This window comes from Hakea prostrata, chromosome 5 (assembly GCF_041222555.1).
Source record: "Hakea prostrata isolate BN-2017 chromosome 5, UWA_Hpros_2, whole genome shotgun sequence".
In the NCBI taxonomy this organism is placed as follows: Eukaryota; Viridiplantae; Streptophyta; class Magnoliopsida; order Proteales; family Proteaceae; genus Hakea; species Hakea prostrata.
In genome coordinates this window covers 4,413,982-4,437,271 of record NC_142604.1, presented here as the reverse complement: position 1 = coordinate 4,437,271, position 23,290 = coordinate 4,413,982, and the positions used below count along the sequence as shown (strand labels likewise).

The following is a 23,290-nucleotide window of genomic DNA, read 5'->3' as shown; positions in this document are numbered from 1 at the left end:
ATTATAGTATTTTTCATTTGGTACGTAGAGCTTACCTTCTTAATCTTCTCTTATAATAATACTAGACAGAGAGGAAGGTGGGTTTGAAAGAGAACAATCTCTGGAGCAGATGACAACATCCCTGCTAGGTTACCGGCATGAGTATTCACCTCGTGAACTTGATATTGAAAAAATACAGCTTCACGTGTCAAAGTCCATGAACTCTTTCAAAAGTACCAATCATTATTAACTGAGCAACGCTTTCATGGTAGTTTTGATTTGATTTTAATTTTCATTGACTAAGGTATTCAATTCATCATCCCCATTCTAATTGACCTCAAATTTTTTAATGCTGACAAATTGAAGTTGGCTATCTTTACTACTCACTTACCATGTGTGAACATGCAAAAGGTGAAGTTGTTCCATGGACTAAGATTACCTTTCCTTGTTTAACCTTGTGGTTCTCCTTTGTTAAGTAGATTGATTCTCATGTATTATTTGATATGAATGATATGGTGAATGTGCTTTTAGCATGATGGTGACAACATCATATGTAAATGTAGTAGATCCATGCAAGGAAGTTGACATTCCATTCTTCCTCACCTTTCTCCTCTTCCGATCCATGGAATCGGTTCTTGTGACTTGGTTGATAATGATTGGAAATAAAATAATTGATAGTATGAAAATTTCTCAATGCTACTTTTGCATGACAAGGAGAAAACTTGGAGAAATGATACTTGGAAGATAAATTACTAAAGCTTTCAGTGAGGTATATTCAAAGTGTTGCATAAGGAGAGAGAGTGAATCATGAAGGAGGTGAGTATCAAAGGCTATGAGGATTTAGAACCACTTCCTCACTCCCAGTTTCCTATGTCATCCTTCAAGTTCACAATCCATTAGCAATACCCAAAACCTGTTGGGGTCTTAGAATTGGATAGAAGATTAGTAGTTACTCTTGTTTTGAAGGGTCTAAGATATGGTGGCTACAACGATTTCTTGATCACATCATCGTCGGATGAGTACAGACTACTGATGGGGCCCATGTGGGATTCTTAGGATCGAGTCCCATCTCTATTTTATTTATTTATTCTGATATACATAATCAATTTTGTAGTAAAAAAAAACATTAAAAGAGCATAATGTAATTGGAGAGAGTGATACAAAATTGACTACAAGTCTACAACCTCATCTTTTAATTACTTTTTTTTTTTGGTATGAAACTCTTTCATTCAAGGAACCGAGACAAACACGTGGGGATGTTCACAGAGTCATCCAGCCACGGAGTGGTATTAGGCCATGATGTCGAGCTCGGAATCGACAAAGCCACCTTTGCTAGTTTATCGGCCACAACATTGGCCATCCTAGGAATATAAGTAAAACTACAACTCACAAAATGAGATGCCAAGAAGAGAACATCATAAATAAGTGGTTGTGTAGATAGAGGACCAGTCTTGGTAGTATCCCTCAATAATGAAATCAGTTCCTTGCTATCAGCTTCGACTACCACATTAAGAAAGCCCCTATCTTTTGCTTCTTTAAGTGCTTCACGCATCACTAGTGCTTCTCCATTAAGAATGTCAAGAAAAGAGGAGGGAATCGATTTGGCAAGTAAATGTTGACCACCATCATTTCTAATGATAAAACCAAGACCAGATTTACCTGAATTTGCTGAAGGCTGCATCTGTGTTTATTTTAGAAAAGCCAAGTGGTGGGGGAGTCCATTGGGGAAGTGCTGCCCCATGCTGTTCCATATTTTTGACAACTGCCACCCTCTTATTACTTTCCAAAAATTCATCCGCCATTCGGGTTGCTTTGGCAATGACCTCCTCAGGCAGTAGGCTAGCACCATTGAAGACTTTTGCATTGTGTGTCAACCACAAGTGCCATAGGATAAAGGTGACTAAACATTCTAGTCTCTTCTCTTCCTCTTTTCCATTAGCTGAGAAGCCCTTCCATTGCAAAATCCATTCAGCTAGTGTAATCTTTGAATCATTACCAAAGTTAACTGACAATGGGCTACCAAACCATGTGGCTCGAGCAAAAGGTGAATGAAGCAAGATATGATCCACACTTTCAATTGTTTCTCCACAGCAGCTGCAAATTGGATTTATATTCATCTTTCTCTTCAAAAAAGCTTCACCACAAGCCATGCCATTAGCAACCGCCCTCCATGGAAAGGATCTAATTTTTGGCAAAGTGTGGCAATGCCATACCTTCTTCCAAACCTCTGAAGGAACTTCAGCCCATGCATCCCTTGTAGAAGACGATGGTTGTTGCCGTTGTATCTCATCTTTTTCATTCATGAGGAGGTGGTATGCCGACTTAACAGAAAATAATCCATTCTTGTCTGCTCCCCAAACCATTTTATCATCCACAGGGAAGAGAGGTAAGTGAATTCTCAAGATTGCAGCCGCTACTTGAGGTTCGAAAATGTGTTCAATTAGCTCCCTTCTCCATTTCCTTTATGTGGGGTGAATAAGTTGCTCCACCTTTTGAATGAGTAATCCCTCAAGGTTACTAGGTGTGATTACCTTGTTCCTATCAATTCCAGGTATCCATCTTAATCCCCAAACATCAATTTGGTCCCTTGTTCCTATTTGCCATTGCAGACCTTTCATGATAACTTTTCTTCCTTCAAGTATGCTTCTCCAGCCCCATGATGGATTGCTTCCTAGTCTTGCTTCCAAAAAAGATGTGTGCGGATAGTAGATAACCTTCATGACTCGACCAAAGAAGGAATGTGGATTATGTAAGAGTCTCCATGCCGCCTTTGAGAGGAGTGCCTTGTTATTAAGAGAGGGATCCCTTAATGTGACTCCTATTTTTTTCCTCCCACCGAAGGTATTACTTGGTGGAGACGTTTTTTTTTTTGTGCAAGAAAAAACTTAAATTAAAGGAAAAGTTAGTGCCGAAAACACTTACATATTGTACGTGATTTAGTACTACAATTAACCAGCTGTGTAGCTGCAAAATGTGCATACTTTTCAAAACACAATTGAAGCACTAGGTTAGGGAAGTCTACAAATTTCAAAACACAATTGAAGTCCTGGCTCTTGTTCTAGAGTATTTCGACATGACCAGTAATATTTATATATGTGTTTTTTTGCTAAAGTACCATTTATATACATATGATATAGAAACATTTCTATTGATTCAGTTGGCACTATAAAATTTCATGAGACCTAAGTATTGAATAATTGCAACCATAATTTTTTGATACATTTGAAGTTGGTGACTATCTCCTCAATGAAACCTCCATGCAAACTATCTATATCATCATCATATGTGCCTGATTGATTTCATCCACATATGTCTCATGGTTGAATCACAATCTTTTTGATACATTTGAAATTGGTGAATGCCTTGTCTATATATAGTACCTTGCATGAAAACCATCTATATCATCATCGCATGTGCCTCAACGATTTCATCCACATAGGTCTTATTGTTAAACCATCTTATCTCATTTTTCTCTATAATCTTTACTATTCTTTAGCCCAAATATCGTCCATAGACTCACTGACTTTGAGGCTTTAAAGCTAGAGTTTCTTACCAAAAAAAAAAAAAAAACAGCTACTGTTAAAGTCCACCCAAATACCTTAACTTGAACTGAGAATAGATCCTTCTGTTTTTCTTTCCCACAAGAGCAATTACTAATTTTCTTAAAAATGAGAAAAAAACTTGTGATCTTCAAAGCCCACACTTAAATCCCTGATATCACTAATCAAGCTATCTCAGACTAGAAGGGCAATGGGCTGCATGAACCCATTAAGATCTGAAAGAGCTCCATGCAGTCCATTAGAACTTGCCTCCACCTTCAAGCAGCTATGGCTGCTAATCTTATATGCTATCCCTCATCAAAAGATATATTTTGCATAACAAATCAAATGCTACATCAAATTATATTGTTATCGAAACTACTTAAAATACCCAACTCAACAAGCACAACTTTTGCATTCAACTAACTAAATGAGGATCATGTCTCAGTTTGCTCCAACGCACACGTAGAAAAGAATTTGTGCAGTTGTGTCCTTGATCTTATATATATATTTGGTTTCTGTTTTTGAAGGAAATCTTCTCAATAAATATTAATTGAGTTATAGGATTCAATCATGTAAAATATTTCAATTTAAGAATACTCAGTTGGACTTACTCTAACTTGTAAATGAGAAATTCTCAACACCATCCCCTAAGTTACCTCTTAATAAGAATGCCCCCTAGATTATCCAACTTATCAATCAAACCCTCTATTACTAATGCCCATTAGTCTCATTGAGTTTTTATTTATCCATTTTCAATATTATCTTCTTATTCTAAGAGAAAAATACAATAAATAAGAAGATGAGGGAAAAAAAGAAGTATTTGTGCAGTAATATAAATTATGAATATGCTAAATTTGAAGAAGATGACAAGGTGAAAGAAGAAGATGAGTATAACATAAGGTTTTTCCTTCAAGGCTATTCTTGTCTTTTTGAAAATTTTTACTTGCTTACATCAACACTCAACTTTAATTTCCTAATAATAAGAGTTATCATTGATATATTTTTTCTCCATAGGAGGTAATTGATAAATTGAATAACTCAAGAGATGACATTAATTTTAAAGGATAACATAAAAAGCAGTATTAAAAATTTTTATTTTCAAATTAGAATATTACATATGCATCGGCTAACTCTTAGAGCTAATTAGACACTAATCTCTGAACGAGAGGATCCAAGCTATTGGGGATGCTTTCCCCTAAATCCTCTGTTACGTAAGGCAATACATCTATGCTAACCCATGACCACTCCACTAGGAAGTCAAGCTCTTAACCATTATAGATTATTTGATTTTTTACCAATATATATATATATATATATGTTGTTTGATTTTAACCTAGTCATTTATTTGGATACAAAATGTACTGCTGCGCACGGAGGATCTTTTCTTCCTCTGGCGGTGTGGAAAACTCCTTACCCTTATATTGGCAATTAGCAGGTCGAACGCTCGGTGCAGTGGTGCACTCGGATTGCCGTGCGTCTCGTAAGTCGAGACAGCCGCCACATGCACCGCTGACCACGTCCAAAAGTAAAAACCGTTCCCCGCGCTGCAATCTCGGAGCGATAGAGAAAGCCTTGCAAGGATGAATTACGAGAACAAGGTGGTCCTTGCTCCCATGGTTCGAGTGGTGAGTTTAACCTCTCTCGATTTCTGCTTTCTTAGAATTCATAGCCGGATGTTCGCGTGTCATCCATGAAATTCGTGTTCTAGCCTCCCTCTTTCAATCCCCTTCCGGAAAAACCCACTGCTAAGTATGTCTACTGCGATGAATTTGCATCATTAGGGTTTTCAAGCCCTTATGGTGAATCTGTTTGATTTAAAATTCATGGAAAGTTGAATTGTCTGCAATCTAAGTTTGAAAGAGAGTATAAAGGATTCGTTTGTGTGGAAGTGTTGCATCCTGAATTACAAATTTCGGTGTATTAGTTTGAGATTGTCAACTGGATGCTTCTCTGCTCCCAGTTCAGGAGTATGCCAACGAACTCAATCCAATTCTGCCCTATTTTGGCAATCTCAATCCTGTAATTATAACTTGTGTCTACTGAATTTATCCTCCTAGGCCTATGTGCAAAATATCCTCTTAGATTTCAGTGTTTTTTTTTTTGGGTTACTTATCAGGTTGCTAGGTACAATGTAGTGTGGTTGTTTATTTTGAACTTCTAGTTTTCCATGGACCTTTCTCCATACTTCATGTTTCTTCAGTGAATCTCGTTTATATTGTTCCTAATTATTGCAGGGGACTTTACCACTTCGATTGCTAGCTGCAGAATACGGTGCAGACATTACTTATGGGGAGGAGATTATCGACCATAAATTTGTCAAATGTGAACGCCGCATAAATGGTATTTTTGTTTGAAGTTTTTGTTGCTTCGTCTCTCTTTTCATTAATCTTTTCCTTCATTTTTGATGCCACTAGATTTGTACTTGGGGTCCAAGCAAATATTTGGCACAAATAGCAAGATTTCCATTAAGATATGAAACTGAAATAAAACTTGTAACTTGATTTAACTTTCTCTTAAGTAGGTGATTTAAACACTGGAAATAAAATACCAAATATAACTACTAGATCACAAATAAGAAGAAGCCTTAAATGGGGTTGGCTACATAGATCAATGCTTTCCAATCAGCTCTATTTAAGGCCATACTAGATACAAGGCCTAATCTACACAATCCTTTCTCACTACTTCTCTTAAGGTTATCTTAGGTGTGCCTGTAGTTCTTCTAATTCATTTGATTTGCACTAAATTGCTTCTCCGCACAAGGGCTTTAAAGGCCTCCACTGAGTGTGGAGGTGCCACCTCCATCGACTTTCTCGTAGCTTATTATTTACTGGGCTACTCCAAGTTCATATCTAATATTATCATTCCTTACTTTATCCTTCCTAGTTTGCGACTCCATCTTAACGTCTTCATTTTTGTTATGCTGGGTTTATCTATGTGAGGTTTCTTAACAGCTCAACCCTCTGCACTATGCATCATAAATGGTCGTATAATGGTACTATAAAATTTTTCTTTGAGCTATAAAGGAGTACATTGGTTAAACATGACTTCAGACACACTTCCCCACTTCATTCACTCTATTTTTTTAATTTATGATTGAGTCAAGGTACCTAAAGTAATCGCTTTGTGGAATCTTCTTCTCACTAGGTCTCACCACCTCATCATCCTCTCAATCATAACCAAAGTTACACACTAGGTATTTCGTGTTTTTTTTTTTTAACGTAGTAAGTCTTTTAATTCCAAAGTTGTTCTTGATGATTCTAACTTGGTATTATCCAGTTCTTGTGTCTCATCTACCAAAACAATATTATCAGTAAAATGCATAAACTAAGGAACCTCATCTTGAGTTTTTTTGATTGAATTATTCATTATAAGTCAAAATAAATATGGGCTTTAAGCTGATCCTTGATGTGGCCCAATTGTAATCGTAAATTCACTACCTTGTTTCTCCACTATTCTTACACTTGTCACTGAACCATTGTACATATATTTAATTATGTCTTTTCTCTATTACTTGCCAAATTAACACTTTAGGAACTTTATCACAAGCTTTTTCTAGTTCAATAAAGACCATATGAAGATTTTTCTTACACTCTTTATATCTTTTCATAAGTCTTCTAATAAGGTAAATAGCTTTGATTGTAGATCTTCCTGGCATAGAACCCAATTTGTTTTGAGTAATGGTGGTTTCTTATCTCAAACATATTTTAATTACTCTCTTCTATAATTTCATAGTATAACCCATCAGTTTTATGCCTATATAATTATTACAACTTTGAATATCTCCTTTACTTTTGTAAATCGGGACCATGGTACTTCACGTCCATTCTTTTAGCATTTTTCTCGTGTTCATAATCTTATTGAACAACTTGATCAGCCAAGCTATCACATAGGTTCCTAAGCTCTTCCATTCTTTCATTGGAATTTCATTAGGACCTTGTGCCTTGCCTACTCTTATTTTCCTTAGAGCTTCTTTTTATGGTGGACATTGTAATTCTCGGTATATATGTCGAAAATTGGTGCCATGCTGTATATGTATTCAAAAATTGGTGCTATGTCAAATAGTGTGATCATCCAAGTTATAGGTACATGAAGTATGCTCATCTAGTAAGCTAGAGAAATAAATTTCCCATCTCTTCTTGATGTCCTCGTCACATGCTATTATTTTACCACTTCACTTTTGATCCATCTAACATGGTTTAGATCTTTATTCTTCTTGTCCCATATTTTAGCTATCTTGTAAATAGTTATTTTTCCTTCCTTTGTGCCTAGATATTATAGAAATATTCATACTTCTTCTCCCTTGCTTTTCCCACAATTTTCTTAACTTTGTTTCTAGCCAACTTATACCTTTGTAGATTCTCTACATCTTTAGTCTTTTGCCATGTCTTAAAACTAGCTTTTCTATTCTTAAATTGCTTCTTGGACCTCACCATCCTACCATCAAGTCTTTCTATGAAAATGTTGCGTCCTCTTAATTTACCTATGACATCTTTAGTCACCTTCCTAATACATGTAACCATCTCATGCGATAGCATAACTATTAGATAAATTAACTAATTCCAACCCTTGTTGGATGAAAAACCGTTTCTTCAGTTCTTTTTGGGTTTGGACCTCCAAAACCTAGCATGCCGGTCCAACTAGTCAAGTGTACTACACCATTTGAATCCTGTGTTGGAGTCCTCTATGCTTATCTATTGTCAACATATATTGTTTACTATTTTAATGTGCAATTTTTAACAATGCTTTTATCATATTAAGATTTATGAAAAGTTTAGATTGGATAAAAACCCTAAGATTTGAAAGTTGAAAATGTTGCCTAATGTAAAAAATTCAGTTTTATTCTCGAACAGTGGGTCCCTAATTTTAGAAAGGTAAAAGAGCATTTATCATAAAATATCTAGTTTTTGGTTCTTGCATAGGGGGTTGACTTTTTCTTTTTATTCTTAATTATTTCTATTGGATCCAGATAGTGGGACAAAAAATACGAAAGAGACATGGATCCGATAAAAATAATCTGATAGTCAACAAAAGCATATAGTCCATTCCATTTATATACAACAACCTTAAATTTATCCCAGTGTAGCGGGGTCAGCTGCATGGATCCTATAAAGTTCTTAGCAAAAGAAACTTGAGGAGTAACACTTGACTAGAAATAATAAAGATAAGGTCTGATTTGCCTTCTTTTTTTTTTGGGTTAAATGATCAATTCTTGAATTCTAATACTTGACTATATTATTTTCCTGCTTTCTGTTTCTTTGATTGATTGAATTCTTAAATTAACAAAATGAGTTTTTCCAAATAATTCTTCGTTTGGATAATTCCTCAATCCGAATTGGCTAACTTTGGGTTGTTGTCACCATGCTTCCTAGCTCTTATTTTGCAGCAAATTTTAAGGTTGTAAAATATTTGCGGTTCGAATTAAAAATTATGAAGATTTCTTTTGAAATAATTTTTTATGACTACTATGTTCGTTGCAAATAGAGTTTCTTTTTGACCAAAGAAAAAAGTTTGTTGCAAATACACTTTTTTTTTTGGGGTGGGGGGGGTGGTGGTGGGGTAGTGGGAGGGATGGGAAGGGGCGATAATAGGCATCATAAAGAAGGGGAGGGTTCTCCCTGACAAGCTGGATAGCTGGTTTATTAAGAAAGGAATGGCAATAGCTATGGTTTATACTCATTTATTATATGGATTTCGGATGTTATGCTTCCTTAATGAGTTTCTAACAAATTCTCATGTAGACTTAATACTTACCCATATCATTTTGAGAACAGTATTCTAGTAGGCTAGTTCTTTGGCTGTGGAAGAGAAATATCTTTGGAGATTATTGCACCTTATGTTGCATGTGAGGGAATTCTGAACATCTAATTGCCACTTCTTTTTAGGGTGCTAATTCTAATGAGATCCAGAAAAATATTGTCTGAGTCATTTTGCCTATTTGTGATTTACTTCTGGATTGTATTGTTTTAATTATCTAGCTCTTTTTCCTAACTCAGTATATTTTATTCTTTCAATTTATTGAAAAGAAAAAATAATGTCATTTATAATTAGTAGAAATTTTGAAGCGCAGCCATTGTCTTTTGATTATTTCTGTTTTCTTTTCGAAGATTCTTAACTCACTTTTCCCCCTCTTCCCCTGTCCACTAGAATCCCTCGGGTCTATTGATTTTGTGGAGAAAGGAACAGGTGCAGTTGTTTTTAGAACTTGCCATGAGGAAAGAAATCGGGTGGTATTTCAACTAGGCACCGCTGATGCTGTGAGGGCTCTTAGTGCTGCTCAGATAGTGTGAGTTTCTTAGTGTTTATTTTCTTCTTACTTATGAAGACAAACTGTCTTATTTATGAGTAAGTTTATTATTAAGTCTGCTTAGTAGGTTTTCAAGTTTTTGAGTTTTGACTTACATTCAATTCAAGAAAAATTTGAAGGGTATCTATTGCCATGATCATTATTGATATCCAATGGCTTTGTCATTTCTTGTCACTCAACTTAGCCACCCCTAATATTTGTTGCTTCTTGTTGGTATTCTGCCTAGGAACTCCATCATGGGGAAACCTTCCTATTGTTATCAAGCATAGTTTTGTTTGTAAAAGTTAGAGCTTAAACTTGATTTCTTCTGAAAATGGGCAAGAATTTATATTCATACTGCTATGACTTGATGCATCCAAGATAAATCTATACCCTTACAGCTACTATCAAATATCAATCAGATTACTTCTTTTAAATTTGAATAGAAGTAAAACCATTAGTGAATAAAAATGCCAATGGAAAAGAGAAAGGGACCTTTTTTCATCATCCAAAAAAATATTCTTGAATTAGAGTATAAAATGGTACCTGCTGCAAAATAAATAAAAATATTTTGAACAACTTTACGCTGGATAGTCATTCAGAAAGGTAGGAAGGAAAAAGCAATTCAAGAGCATTACAGAGGTGTGGTTAGAAACTGATTTTAATATTGGTACAGTGTAGGTTATTTTCCATGTGTGCAGGTGCAAGACCTCCTTCACTCCTTCATGTTCAATGAAGAAGATTTTAGGTCTAGGCTATCAATCTATCACGCTTTTCGATGCAAATTCTTTTATCCTCTCCCCCTGGAGAAAGGTTATTAGATAAGTAAAAGCAGAGCTGAACCTATGGCTTATACATGCCACCTCCACTAGTTATTGTTTGTGGTATGGACAACTTCTTACATTGAATACCCAAAAATTAAGAGACACAAAACACCTGTTGAATGTCATCTGTTTCATTTCCTTCCAATTTGTTCCAGTGGCAATGTTCTGAGATTTCCATGTACTCTCAAGTCTCAATAGTGAAGTTATACATGTTTGATGCCATAAGTTTTGGGTTTATCCAAAATATTTGATTCCATAACACTCTCTAGTGGTCGTCAGTCGTCCCATACCATGGCTTGTCATAAAGATTATGTATTTCACCTTCGCAAAGTAAATGAAAGGTGCAGTATGTTTAAACATAAGCAACTGATTGGACTCTTCATCACTCAATGCAGCAGGGTTACCAAAGCGGTGGAAGGGTCTCTGACAAGATAAGGCTTCCAAGTGTTATTTTTTATACAAGTCATAAAAAATCAATATTAAGTCATTTCAAGTCATTAAAGATCGCCATTAAGACACATCAAGTTGTCAAAAATTATAATAGCAGTCAAACATATTTGTTTTATACTGTTTCTGGAATTGTTCATTGTCATGGTATACCTAGTGTTGCATTTGGTTTACATTGCTCTTTGAAAGAATATGATAACTAGGAAGAGATAAACTGCTCTAGATTTAGGGAAAAGTTATCCCCCAAGAAGTTTTACTGGTCAAATGATTTTATTTTTACATTCAAATTTAAAATATTAGGTAGGGTACAAAATGAGCTATCCCCCTAGCCTAATTTAATGCACATTGAAGGAATAAACCAACCCCAACCCCAACCCCGCACCCAATTTTTATTTTTATTTATTTATCTATTTTTGTCTATTTAAGGCATAGTTGTCAAGCGTCACCTAGGGGTCTCCATGGCCTTTGGTGCTTCTAGGTGTCACCGTGGTTTTCTTTGCCCCCTGAAGACACTTTGTTGCCTAGACGCCGTGACAACTATGGTTTAGGAGTTATGTTCTTGTCAAACCTTATTTGGTGTGCATGAATGTTGTCAAAGTTGCACTAAATTAAATAATTTTTAGATGTAAAGTTATATGTATATTTTATTGCTCTTTGGGTTTTTATCAAAATCTTTTTAGTACTATTTATATTATGACCAAATTGCACTGGCACCCCAAAATGGAGGCTTTAAAGCACTGACACCCCACTTTTTGTTTGAAAAACACAGACACCCCAATTCATTAAACACGTTAGTCCATTATGTTATGAAACAATTAACCACTGTTTATTTTTCTTTAATTCAAAAAATGGCCTTACCAAAATCTGAGGAGAAAAAAAAAAAAAAAAAAAAAACCCAACAACAATGTCTTCATCAAATAACCTTCGTAGGCAGAAGAATGTCTTTTTTTTTTTTTTTGGTAAATGAGAATAAGATTTCTTGGAAGGGTATAATATTCTTTGTGATAATATAACTAATTATTCTAATAGAATAGGACCTATGTGTTTTTCAAACAGAAAGTGGGGTGTCAGTGCTTTAAAGCCTCCATTTTGGGGTGTCAGTGCAATTTGGTCTTATATTATTTAACATTTATTGAGGCTTCTGGTTTGAGAAAAACTGCAGCATTAGAAAGGGAGAAGGCCTTTGATATCACTAAGGTGTCAACAACCTGGACCCATAAATTTGCTTGGGTGCCAAGCTGGCACCATGACAACTATGCATCATGATTTGGAATTTTTGTTGACATGACAGATTTTGCAAAGAAAATTGAAGTGTAATGGCCAATTGACTTTGAAATTGCAATTTGAAATAGATCAAAAGTTGTGAAGTGGAATAAAATCTCACTGGAACATTTGGTTTTGACAGGATTGGAATGGGCTTGAAATCCGAAGTTTCAAACCTTGCATTACATTACACACAGTGGTTGAATCTAGTTAGTTATTTGTGGCCAAATTGTCTCCTCTTTGCAGCTTTTTTTTTTGCTAAGATCCACCATAGTTCTCATTTCTCAAGTCCTTGCCTGGGCCATAAGGCTACATTGGATGCCTAGGGGACTGGTCCTCTTAAGTACTTAGCAAGGTGCTCAGACCAGACCAAGCCCAAAAGGGGGGGGGGTTGGTATAAGTTATGGGCTTTTAGGGTGTTGCATTGGGCACCTAGGCTTTGCTTAGGCCTTATTTAGCTCCTCAAGGAGCTAGCCATCACTTGATCTTGCCTCATTGCCATGTCAATCATGAGTTCATGATACTTTTATGATGCTTGTTATATTTGTTGAAGTTGAGTTTTATCACTTAATTGTTGCCTGGGGTTGTTAATTAACATGTTACATATTTCTTTAGGTGCAAAGATGTAGCAGCAATTGACATCAACATGGGTTGCCCGAGGTCATTCTCTATTAGTGGAGGAATGGGTGCTGCATTATTGTCTAAGCCGGAGCTGATTAGTGATGTATTAAATTTATATCCTTGGAATTTAAGTTTGATATTCCGCAGCATCATCTCCATTAGTCATTATGCTTTGCTTTCACTGCAGATATTGACAACATTAAAAAGGAATTTGGACATTCCAGTGACTTGTAAAATTAGACTCCTAAAATCGCCTAATGATACAGTAGAATTAGCACGGAAAATTGAGAAAACTGGTGTTTCTGCTCTTGCCGTTCATGGAAGGTAATCTGCTCATGTTCTCTTTGAAAGCTCAAACTCAAACTACTAATTTATGAGATACTATGCTATTTGTTGATTGGAGGGCAAGAATCCATGTAGCCGACCCCATTTAGTTGGGACAAGGCTTATTGTTGTTGTTGTTGTTGTATGCTATTTGTTGATTGATGTCATTTGCATATATACACCATATGAAAAGTTTATCCATCAGTCTTATTTCACAAGTGTCCATATTTTATGTTAATATGCTTTCATTCTGAATATAGTTTTGGGATGTTTTGTGGTGGGTTAAGCTAGTGGGAATGATTTCTGTATCGGTTTTCTAATTTGTGTTGGACTTTAAACTTAAGTCTGGTTATTGACTTGCAGATATCGTAAATTTAGGTTGACTTAATTCTCTCACAACTTCAATTTCTGAGCAAATCCAGAGATCCGTTGGCTGGATGATCCTGGTCGAATGGCCTCATTTAGGACTAGAATAAGTGTGGAATGATCAGGAAGATCCAATGTTTGAATCTGCTGAATCTGACAGTTCCTTGCTGAAGTAGGAAAAGTGATGTTTGACTTCTCAACTGATGTTATCAATGTTCAGGTTTCGGATTTCTTCTGACTCTATCTGTATCATCAAACATATAGTTACCACTGAAATCAGACTCAGCAGAAATTTAAAAATTTGCACCCAAAATATGTAGAGATGGTTTTGACTTTTCAATGATAAAATCAAAACTAGATACTTTTCAATGATAAAATCAAAACTTGATACTTTTCAATGATAAAATCAAAACTTGATACTTTTCAATGATAAAATCAAAACTTGATAATGGGACGATGTTTAGGAATTTCGACCGTATGAGATCCATGAGATCAGAGTGTAGGCCAGATCTTTGTTACATTGATTTCCAGCAAACCTGATGTGACTAGGAATTCTCTGTTGCAGAAACAGAACTTTAGTCCCAAGTACAAGCTAGAACTGGAACATCTTTGAAATATTTCAAGAAGCAATCAGAGAAACAAAAAGCAAAATCTGAGGTTCTCAATTTCTCATTGCTAGGATTTGGTTAGTTTCTACAATCGTGACCTTGATATATCACAAGTAGACACTGATAAACCAGAGAGCCTAGCAAAACAACTATTTTGATGAAGCAAAACATGGGTAACGGTAGAGTCCCCATCCTATATTTATAAGAGCAACTAAAATGGTTTTAATTAGACAAGGATACCCCTAGACATCCTCCCTTACAAGCTGCCCCATCCCTTTTAGGACTCTAAAAGAAAATAAAATAATGTGGACCCACAATTTAATCTCTAAAGAAGATAATAACAACTTAAATGGAACTTTGGACCATTGGTTTAACCATACTAACTAAAGACTTGAGTTAAAAAAGCAACCTAAACTAAAACAATGTGGAACAGGTCACTTTAAAGTCTTGTTTGAATCAGAACTGAGCCAAGTCAGGCCTGGTTCTTATTGGACTTTTGCATCAGGGAGCCATTAATTTGAACCACAAATTACTGTATATCTTAACTTGAAATTTGACCAAGGAAAAAAAGAACTCTGAGAAGCAGCGTGGCTGCTGCAACCCTGACTCGTAGAAGGACTAAATGTCTGCCCTGCATCCAAGGAAGGGCTGCCATTACTGCCTGCTGATGCTGCTGTGTGGTCAGGGGCCATGCTTCCTTTTGGAGAATCCTTTATTTTGATAGTTATGAACCTAGGAGGCAATGTAAGAACTCCTATCCTCTTAGAACTTTCCATAATAACTGTGATGAACAAATGCTTTCTAATATCAGTCCATCTCTAAATTCATGTACTCATATGTGGCTTGTGTTGTTTGGCATACAATGTTTTTATGAATATGGCTTGCATAGTTTGGACTTTGGAGTTTGGACTAGAATATATTTTGATTGAACAACTAAGGCAATATCATTGGGATGTGTGAACTGGAAACTGAAATGGAACACTTGATTCTGTGTCATGAAAGTAATTTGTTTTATCTTAATCCTTCTCTGAGTTGCTCTCTCTGTTTTCATGTCCTCATGTTGAATGAAGTACAGAACAGTTGCTGATAGGCCAAGGGATCCTGCTAAGTGGAATGAGATTGCTGATGTTGTGGCAGCATTATCTATACCAGTTATAGCTAATGGCGATGTCTTTGATTACGAGGATTTTCAACGTATTAAGGTTGCAACAGGTGGGAATACCATGTAATAATCAGATGCTTCCTACTGGTTGAAGTTTTGGGTGACTTTTTAGTTTTTCTGTTGTTTCATTTGCAGTAGTCCTCATTTTAACTGTACACTATTTGATCATATGACAAAATGATGTGACAATTATGACTGGTGGATTGACAGATCTTTGGTTGGGTTGCCACATGTCAACTTTCAGAACCTAATTCAATCAAAGACCCTAGCTGTGTTGCACGTATTCTTGATATCTGATTTTCTTTAAGCCATTTGTATATGCCAATGACACCTCCTGAAATCCTAGATCCAGAGATCTATTTTGCCACATGGCAGTATTTGTTCAGGTTGAAACTTATGTTACTCATCAGAATGGAGCTAAGAGTGAGTTACTTTTATTTCTTGTTATTCAGATTATGAGGGTGGTGGTTGGGAGACCAAACATCAGTTAATTAGATTTCTTTTTATGAGGTTATATAGATAAGATGATAGAGTCACATCACCTAATTGTTGGCTTATGTTGTAAATAAGCTTTGGGTTGGGTTTATATGTATAAGGTGATGCAGGGCTAGGTCAATGATAACCCAAGCAACAATAGGGTTGTACGCACTAGTTAATGGCAGGTTAATATTAGATTCCTGCAACATGATAAGGGAAACTTGAGCCTCTGGGCCTCTTACCATCTCAGAGGTCTTTCACCTCACTGCACCTCATGTTTTGCAAACAAACTTTTTTTTGTCTTCTCTCAAACTCATTCTTGGCTGTAGCAAAGTCCTTTGCTCTGTTTAGAATAATTCAATTTACTTGCACTGAATTGATGGAAGACTGGAACCTCTCATGCACAAGTAACCTTTGAAGCTTGATTTCTGGGTTTGGGTCACCCAAGGCAGTGTGAATAACCTCACAATTGTCAGGTTAAATGGTGATGAATCATTGGGAATCCAGCTCCCTCTTCAAATTCAACCAGAAATGCTACAAAAGAGGATCAGGTACTAACAGAACAACTCCAACTTAAACAGAAAAATAGTTTGGTTTGCACAGTAATATTGTTCAAATGTGTGAGTAATTGATCCATACACTGACAAAATAGAAGAGCAATAGAGTTTCAACCCAGAAATTATTAAGCTACTCTCTTTCCCCCTTGTTTTCCTCGTCCTCTTCTGAACATCTCTAAGACAATGCAACAATCACTTATCCAGAAGCTTGAGCTATGTGGTTAGGGACTACAACAATGTGAATTAACATAACAACCCTTGGCACATGCAAAGCCACAGAAAGCTCTTCAGTTGACCCCATCACATAGCTCCAAAGGGTGCAACGCAGAATATCCCTCTGACATACCAGGGATTGAAGAGGGGGCCAGTCCCCCCCCCCCCCCTAAACATCAATAAACAAAATCAGATATTACCAAACAGAAACTACTATGGAAAAGAAGATGTAGTCCTACAGACGGTCAACCTCAACTTAATTCCAAGGTGTACCTAGCTCCTGAGGTTCCTGCCACTGCAGGAACTGGCGAGGGTCATAATGTTGTTGGCCTTATCCACGATTTGTGGAGGTGCTGTTTTGTGACTTGAACCTGCTTGACAATGACTCCCATTCGCAACTCCCCCATCGTACAATTCAACATAAGGTACAAAAATAATCATGTTTTATGTTTTTTATGTGCATAATTGGTATCTAGAGCTAAATTGAAATGTGATACTTTAATGCGGCCATCTAAAGTTAAATCATCATCAGATATGGGAAATCATGTACTTTTGGTGGTGGTCCAATCACAATCTTACCACCTTGTCCATCAGTCAGGGAAAGACTGAGCAAATATTAGTGCACAGCCATAATTTATTTTGTAATCTCCAGGTTGACAATGAGTATGGTCTTGCTAGTATCTGTTTGTTCAGTCTCAAACTTTTTTGAACAACAGTGAATAGTTGATTTGAAGAATTTGTTCTGCATTTTCGTTATCAGATCCAGCCTATGATTATCCTAGCCACACATTACCTAAAAACACTTTTAGTTGAAGTTTTGCTTTTAAGGTCAAGTAAGTGAGCATGAGTTGTCTTTCTTTCTTGCTTTCTTCCTCAGGCAGAAACTTTTCTCTAAAATAAGTGATAAGAAATTTGAGAAGTTGGAATCTGAAGCTGCAGAGAGGCAGACTCTGTAAATGGAGTTTCGTTTAGAATATCTCGGCAGCATATGCTGCCCTATCTTGTGGACTTTGAGAGGTATACTAGTTGATCCCAAAGACATCGATTGGATGGATTACATAGTGGCTAGAATGGAGAGGTCTGTTAAGATTATCTAGGAGCGTTCACTGAGTTTTGTTTATCTCTTTGCTTAATTAAATATTCTCATCGTAGTTTTTAGTTGTCAGGTGTCATATGCCTTGGGGAAGAAAAGGTGGAGAAGCTGAGATTTTAGTTATATGAAGTTTATAGGCATGTGTTCCACTACGACACATAAATTCCTTCTATGTGATTTTGAGATTGTTTATGTTTGCTGTGCTAGGTTTGAATTTTACGATAATTCAGATCCCTTATCTTCATGTTTACATTTAGAATGGGTTCTGACATGAGTTTTGATAAATTCTCCCCTCATGCTTTCCCCCCATAACATCTCCAGTTGAGAGGAACCCAGTTACATAGTGGCATCCATCCTTAATGATCAATTTGGTTGAAACTATTAACTACTGTTCTGTGTTTATGGTTTCTGTAGGTGCCTCTTCAGTTATGGTTGCTAGGGGAGCCTTGTGGAATGCTTCAATTTTCTCACCCAGTGGTAAGTCACCCTGGGTGGATGTGAAAAGAGAATATATACGGAAGGTGCTTGATCTCTATGCCTTGAGAATTGTTTCTGTTTTCTACTCCACTTGATGATGAGCTTATACTGCCATGATTTGCTTCAAAATGAAGTTCATTGTGTGATGCTAGCATTCAGTTGAGCTTTTAGCTTGTCTGGAAGAAATACACTAATTGTTGCCAAAACCGCTGTTTTTTTGGGGTTAATTTTTTTCTTTCTTCCAATTTTTAGCATACAAATTTTTAGGTACATGTTGTACATGCTGGCATAGTTGTCAAAGCGTCCGCCTAGGCGGCAAAGCGGTTTTTCAACCGCTTTTTTTGAACCGCTCTTTTTGAACGGCTTAATTGACGACCAATCTGCAAAGGAATTCCAAGGCCCAAAGTGACATAGAACCTATTTTTTGCTCCAGGGGCACAGCCCCCACTCCCCCCCACCGGCAATAGAATGTGAAGCATAAGCCATACTCAACATCAAGAATCAATGAATTAGTAAATGCCTAGGCAAACGCTTCGACAACCATGGTTTGATGAGATGAACTTATGTTTGTGTTCTTTTTTTGAATTATTTTTCATAATTATGATTTTTGAATTTTTTTTTTATATGAATGTGACTATTGAATATTTTTTTAGCTTATTATAGAAAGTAGTTGTATTGAAAAGTAGTTATATTGAAAATTTTTTACCCAACTGCTTTGGTCGCCTTATTGCTGCCTAAGCGCCGCTTGTCGCCTAATTGCCTAGGCGGGACCCCAATTGCTTTGGTCGCCTTGCTGCTTTGATAACTATGCATGCTGGCAACACGGATGAAATCTCCCAGGTGTGCATGAACTTTTTGTGGCATTATCTCTTGCCAATCATCTTTCCTAGACCCTTCACAAATCACAACCCACTGCTGCTGCGCTCCTGGATGTGAGCTTTGTGGAGGCGTTAATCTCTCACCGATCTGGTTTGATTCAGCTGCGTATGGAGCACTTGGAGACTGACTACCTCTCTGTTCCTTTTTGAAAGTCTCCTCTCTCCCCCTTTCTGCATGTCTCCTCGCCCTTGCTTCCCCAGTTTTTACATCTTTCTCTCCCCAGCAGTCCCTCCTATGTGCATTTTTGGTCCTCTCCACTGCCCGTCTTTCTTTGCATCTCTTCAGTGGAAGTTCCTTTGTGAAGTTCTTTGCTGCCCATGGTTCAGTGCACTTGGGTCACTAGGTGAGCATTACGCTGTTGCTAAGGGATACTTGAGCATGTTCTAGTTGTAAGCATGTGTTTCTGCAGGTCTGATCCGACTGGCTAGGAAAGAAAAGAGGATTGAGTGGCAGTCTGAAGGGGTTGTGAGGTTGCTGGATAGGGAGCAGCAGTTGGCTTTTTGGGCTCTATTTTGATTATATACAGAAAAAGGTGGCCAATCGTGTCATAATAACATTGTCAGTCAGGGTTCTGCCGGCTGTAATTAGGGAGTTGGGTGTCCTCCCTTCTCTCTGTGAAGACCAAAGCGATTTTGAGGCTGGGGTTTGGCATCGTTAACAAGAGCTTATGTAGTTTAGAAAGTGATATTCTTGAAACATGGGATGCAGAGAAGGGGTGATAACAGTGACTTCGGGGGATGGACAAGTAGAAGTCAATATGAGTATATCACCTTTCTCTTAATTCTGATGCTTTCAGTTTTTTAAGCTGTGTATTCTACTCAAACTACTAACATTAATAAAGAATAAATAATATTATAGATAGTAAATTGGCTATATTATTGTCTGTGACCAGTTTATATGCTCTGTGGATTATTGAGGAAAACCACTGGTGGCGTAAGATCATCAATTTTTTATTTTTTCTCAATTAGTTTTGACTTTCAACTACAACTCTTGGGGGGATATCGTGCTGATTTGTAGATTGGCACTGACAATGTTGAGCTGAATCTGCTAACAATGTTATTTCTCAACATCAATTCTCCTCAGGCGCCAGGCTTAAGGATACAGATGGGCTAAATGGTTTCTTTGTTTTCAACTTTTCAGAGCTTCTTCTGGGATGATGACATTAAAAGCACTAAGCAAACTTTGAAGGAAATGATAATGCACTATTCTTCCCTTGAACTACCAGAAGGAAAGGCTGTGATTAAGTCTGAAACTTTAGCAGATTTGGCGTAAGTTCATCTATCTTATGGTTCTCTCTCATTTAGCCTATGTTTACTGGTCAGTGAGTTTTCAAATGCACTGAATAATGTTCTCATCTCTGTTCTGTTTGTTATGCTTCTTAACTATGCCTAGGTAATTGCAATTGCAATAAGGGCTATTTTTATTGGCTTTGATTTCCTGTATTTCCTATGTATATTTACTACAATGCAATTCAAGTGGGTTTGTGGGGGTAAAATTTTGTGAATTAGGGCTGGATCCCCAATGATCATATATTAATTTCAGGGCTAACAGAGTTGGCTATTTTTGAGAATCTGTCTTTATGATGTTGGATGAGAACAAATGAATGGTAAGAAGTAAACGTATATGTTTGGTTTTGAATTCGGTTCTAAAATTTGAAATGTGACTATTCTAGAACTTGCCCTACCTACCCAACAGCAAATTCATCATTTCCATTACATTGATCATGTAGGAAGTTTCCAGTTGTGATCACTGTAATCCACACTGTGACCAACTTATCCAACAGTTGGAGTTATGTTGTCGTCCTTCCATGCAGTACAAATAGTTGGGCCATGCTGAAAACCTTTTCCAGTGCTAATTTTTCCTTAACTCATGCGTATCTGATTACTCTCAGTTTTGAGTTCATTGTTTTTGGGGACAATTATCCTAAACAAGGTTGTTTTGCTTGAGTAGTCTGAAAGAAAGATTGGTTCTGCTTGTAAACCATTGACAGAGGATCTGATTTCAAATTCAGATGAGTTTTTCTGGTTGTGACTTGTGGGTACTGGGAAGCAGAAATAGGCCTTTCCAAGTCTTGATGTGAAACAATAGTATCTTGACATATTTTACTACTTTCTGGCATTAGCATCAAGTTGATCGCAAGATGCATTATATAATTTCAAGTTCCTGAGTGCATATTGATGCATCTTTTTTATGGTACCAGAACTGTGATAGTTAATGTTGTAATTTGATTTTCAGGCGACTTTATGGGGAAGAGAAGTACTATCAGTTTGTTTGCCAAAATCGTTTGTTAATGAATGGCAATAGCTGACTGTTGGATTTGCTCCAGTACAAGTGCATTGCTCCTCATCCCTGCAAAGTCTCCAATGGAGGTTGCTTGGGACAGTTTTGACGTTGAGGATTCATTTTCTGTGCATTGATACCCATTTCAGCCAAGCCCCATATTGGGATTTGGCATCCTTATATTCTTTGTTGTATTCTAGAATGCCCAAGTTGAAGGCTTGGTGCAATTGTCAATATAAATTGATGATGTTACTACTTATTCATGAAATTTCCCTGTTTCAATTTTTAAATGTGGGGATGGAAAATATCTCCTAGGGTAGTGTGTTTGATTTACTAACATTCATCTGTTTGCTGCAAGGATTGATTGTTATCTCTTCGGCAGAGAACTGTTGACTATGTTTAACTGATAAAAAGAACGGAAGAAGTGCCCGTGTGATTAGGGGTTTTCAGAATCACTTTTTTACTAGTTAGCTTGTCTTTTTCAAAACAAAGCCCTAGAACTCTTTAGAAGCTTAGGTGGAGGGTCATTTGTTATGTTCTCTTTTTGTAATGATATTATTAATAAGGCACTTAATAGTCTCATAAATACTTATTTAGTTTATCTTCACTCCTTGTTTGCCTTTTCCCAATTGAGGAGTGGATAGGTGTGCTGGTGATGAATAGGTAACACCGATGTTAAAACTTGGTAGATGTTAGATCAGTAATTAATGTCTCAGCTGCCATATTGATTGTGTTATTTAGAGTTTTTATATGAAATCACAATATTAAATACTTTCATAGTATCATTATCATACGCTGCTAATTGCACACGACATTGAAATTGTACCATTGCCATATGGCCTTTTAATTGCTGTAAATCCCGGTTGCCGTTCATGGACGCAATTACCAACTATAATAAAAAAAATTCTAGGGTTTCTTCAGGTGGCAAAAGGCCAAGTTTCATAGTATGAGTTCAAGATTACGACATCTCTTTGGTGTCAGGAGGGAAGCCTTATATAATATTTAACACTTATTCCCCTGAGACACGGTTAGGTGTGTAAATAGATAATTGAAATCTACTCTCAAATTTGCATTCGCACCGCCGGCCGCGCCGCAAGGCCCTCCCCACGTTGAATTCGGTTAAGTGATTTATTTGGATTTATTTTTCTTATTTTTATAATTTTTTATTTGAGATATGTAACTATTTTTTTTAGATTTTCTACTAAAAATAACTACCAAAGTTTCTAAATTTTTAAATTTTAAACTTGGTCTCATAAATGAAATGGAAAAGATGTTAACTAAATGTCTGAAAACCGATAGAATATTATCCGAATCGTCCGAATATAATAAGATGCAGATATGGTATTACCACTATTCAATCTATTTACACCCCTAAATGTAGTCAAGGTGTGTGTAAACTAATTTGAGCCTAGAAAGACTAAACATTGCTAGGTTTGGCCTCTTTTCAATCCTCGGTTGTTGGAGTTTTTCCATGTAATTGTTTTTTTCATTAGTCATAACAAAAATTCTTGTCTACCAAAAAAAAAAAAAAATAACCCAAGCAAAGCTTAGATCTAAAAATAAAAAATGCAATCAAAATCCATTCATTGTTGATCATGGTTAAAAGTATTTCAAGATACTATAAGATATTAATCAAACTTATCCATATTGGATATAACTAATACAGATATATTGATGTGTCTCACTAAATTGTCTTAGCCACGTGATACAATACGAAACAATATGTTCTTTAAAAATCACTTGATTCCTGGGCTTTAAGCTATTTATGTTTTTAGAAGATCCAACAGTGTTGCGGATCATCTAGCTCGAAAGGCCTACTCGATTTAGGGCCCTAGTTATTGACCATGTTTCTTTGAATAGTTACTGTATCTATGTGCAGTTTTCATTCATGCCAC

The 23,290-nt window shown here is 36.5% G+C and overlaps 2 protein-coding genes across 2 annotated transcripts; one reads left to right on the top strand and one right to left on the bottom strand.

Annotated features, from left to right (window-relative positions):
- Positions 1-1,204: 1,204 nt before the first annotated feature.
- LOC149014533 (uncharacterized) lies at positions 1,205-2,342 on the bottom strand. The gene is made up of 2 exons (XM_089155274.1): positions 1,749-2,342; positions 1,205-1,660 (listed from the first exon to the last, which is right to left on the bottom strand). The coding sequence occupies exons 1-2, from the start codon at positions 2,340-2,342 to the stop codon at positions 1,205-1,207; spliced, it is 1,050 nt and encodes a 349-aa protein (XP_089011400.1).
- Positions 2,343-4,982: 2,640 nt separating this feature from the next.
- LOC149014532 (Aldolase-type TIM barrel family protein) lies at positions 4,983-22,414 on the top strand. Its single transcript, XM_089155081.1, has 9 exons — positions 4,983-5,146; positions 5,756-5,861; positions 9,666-9,804; positions 12,954-13,062; positions 13,147-13,283; positions 15,333-15,469; positions 18,174-18,280; positions 20,256-20,383; positions 21,351-22,414. Exons 1-9 carry the CDS (start codon positions 5,102-5,104, stop codon positions 21,421-21,423), a joined length of 981 nt encoding a protein of 326 aa, XP_089011207.1. The 5' UTR covers positions 4,983-5,101; the 3' UTR covers positions 21,424-22,414.
- Positions 22,415-23,290: the final 876 nt, after the last annotated feature.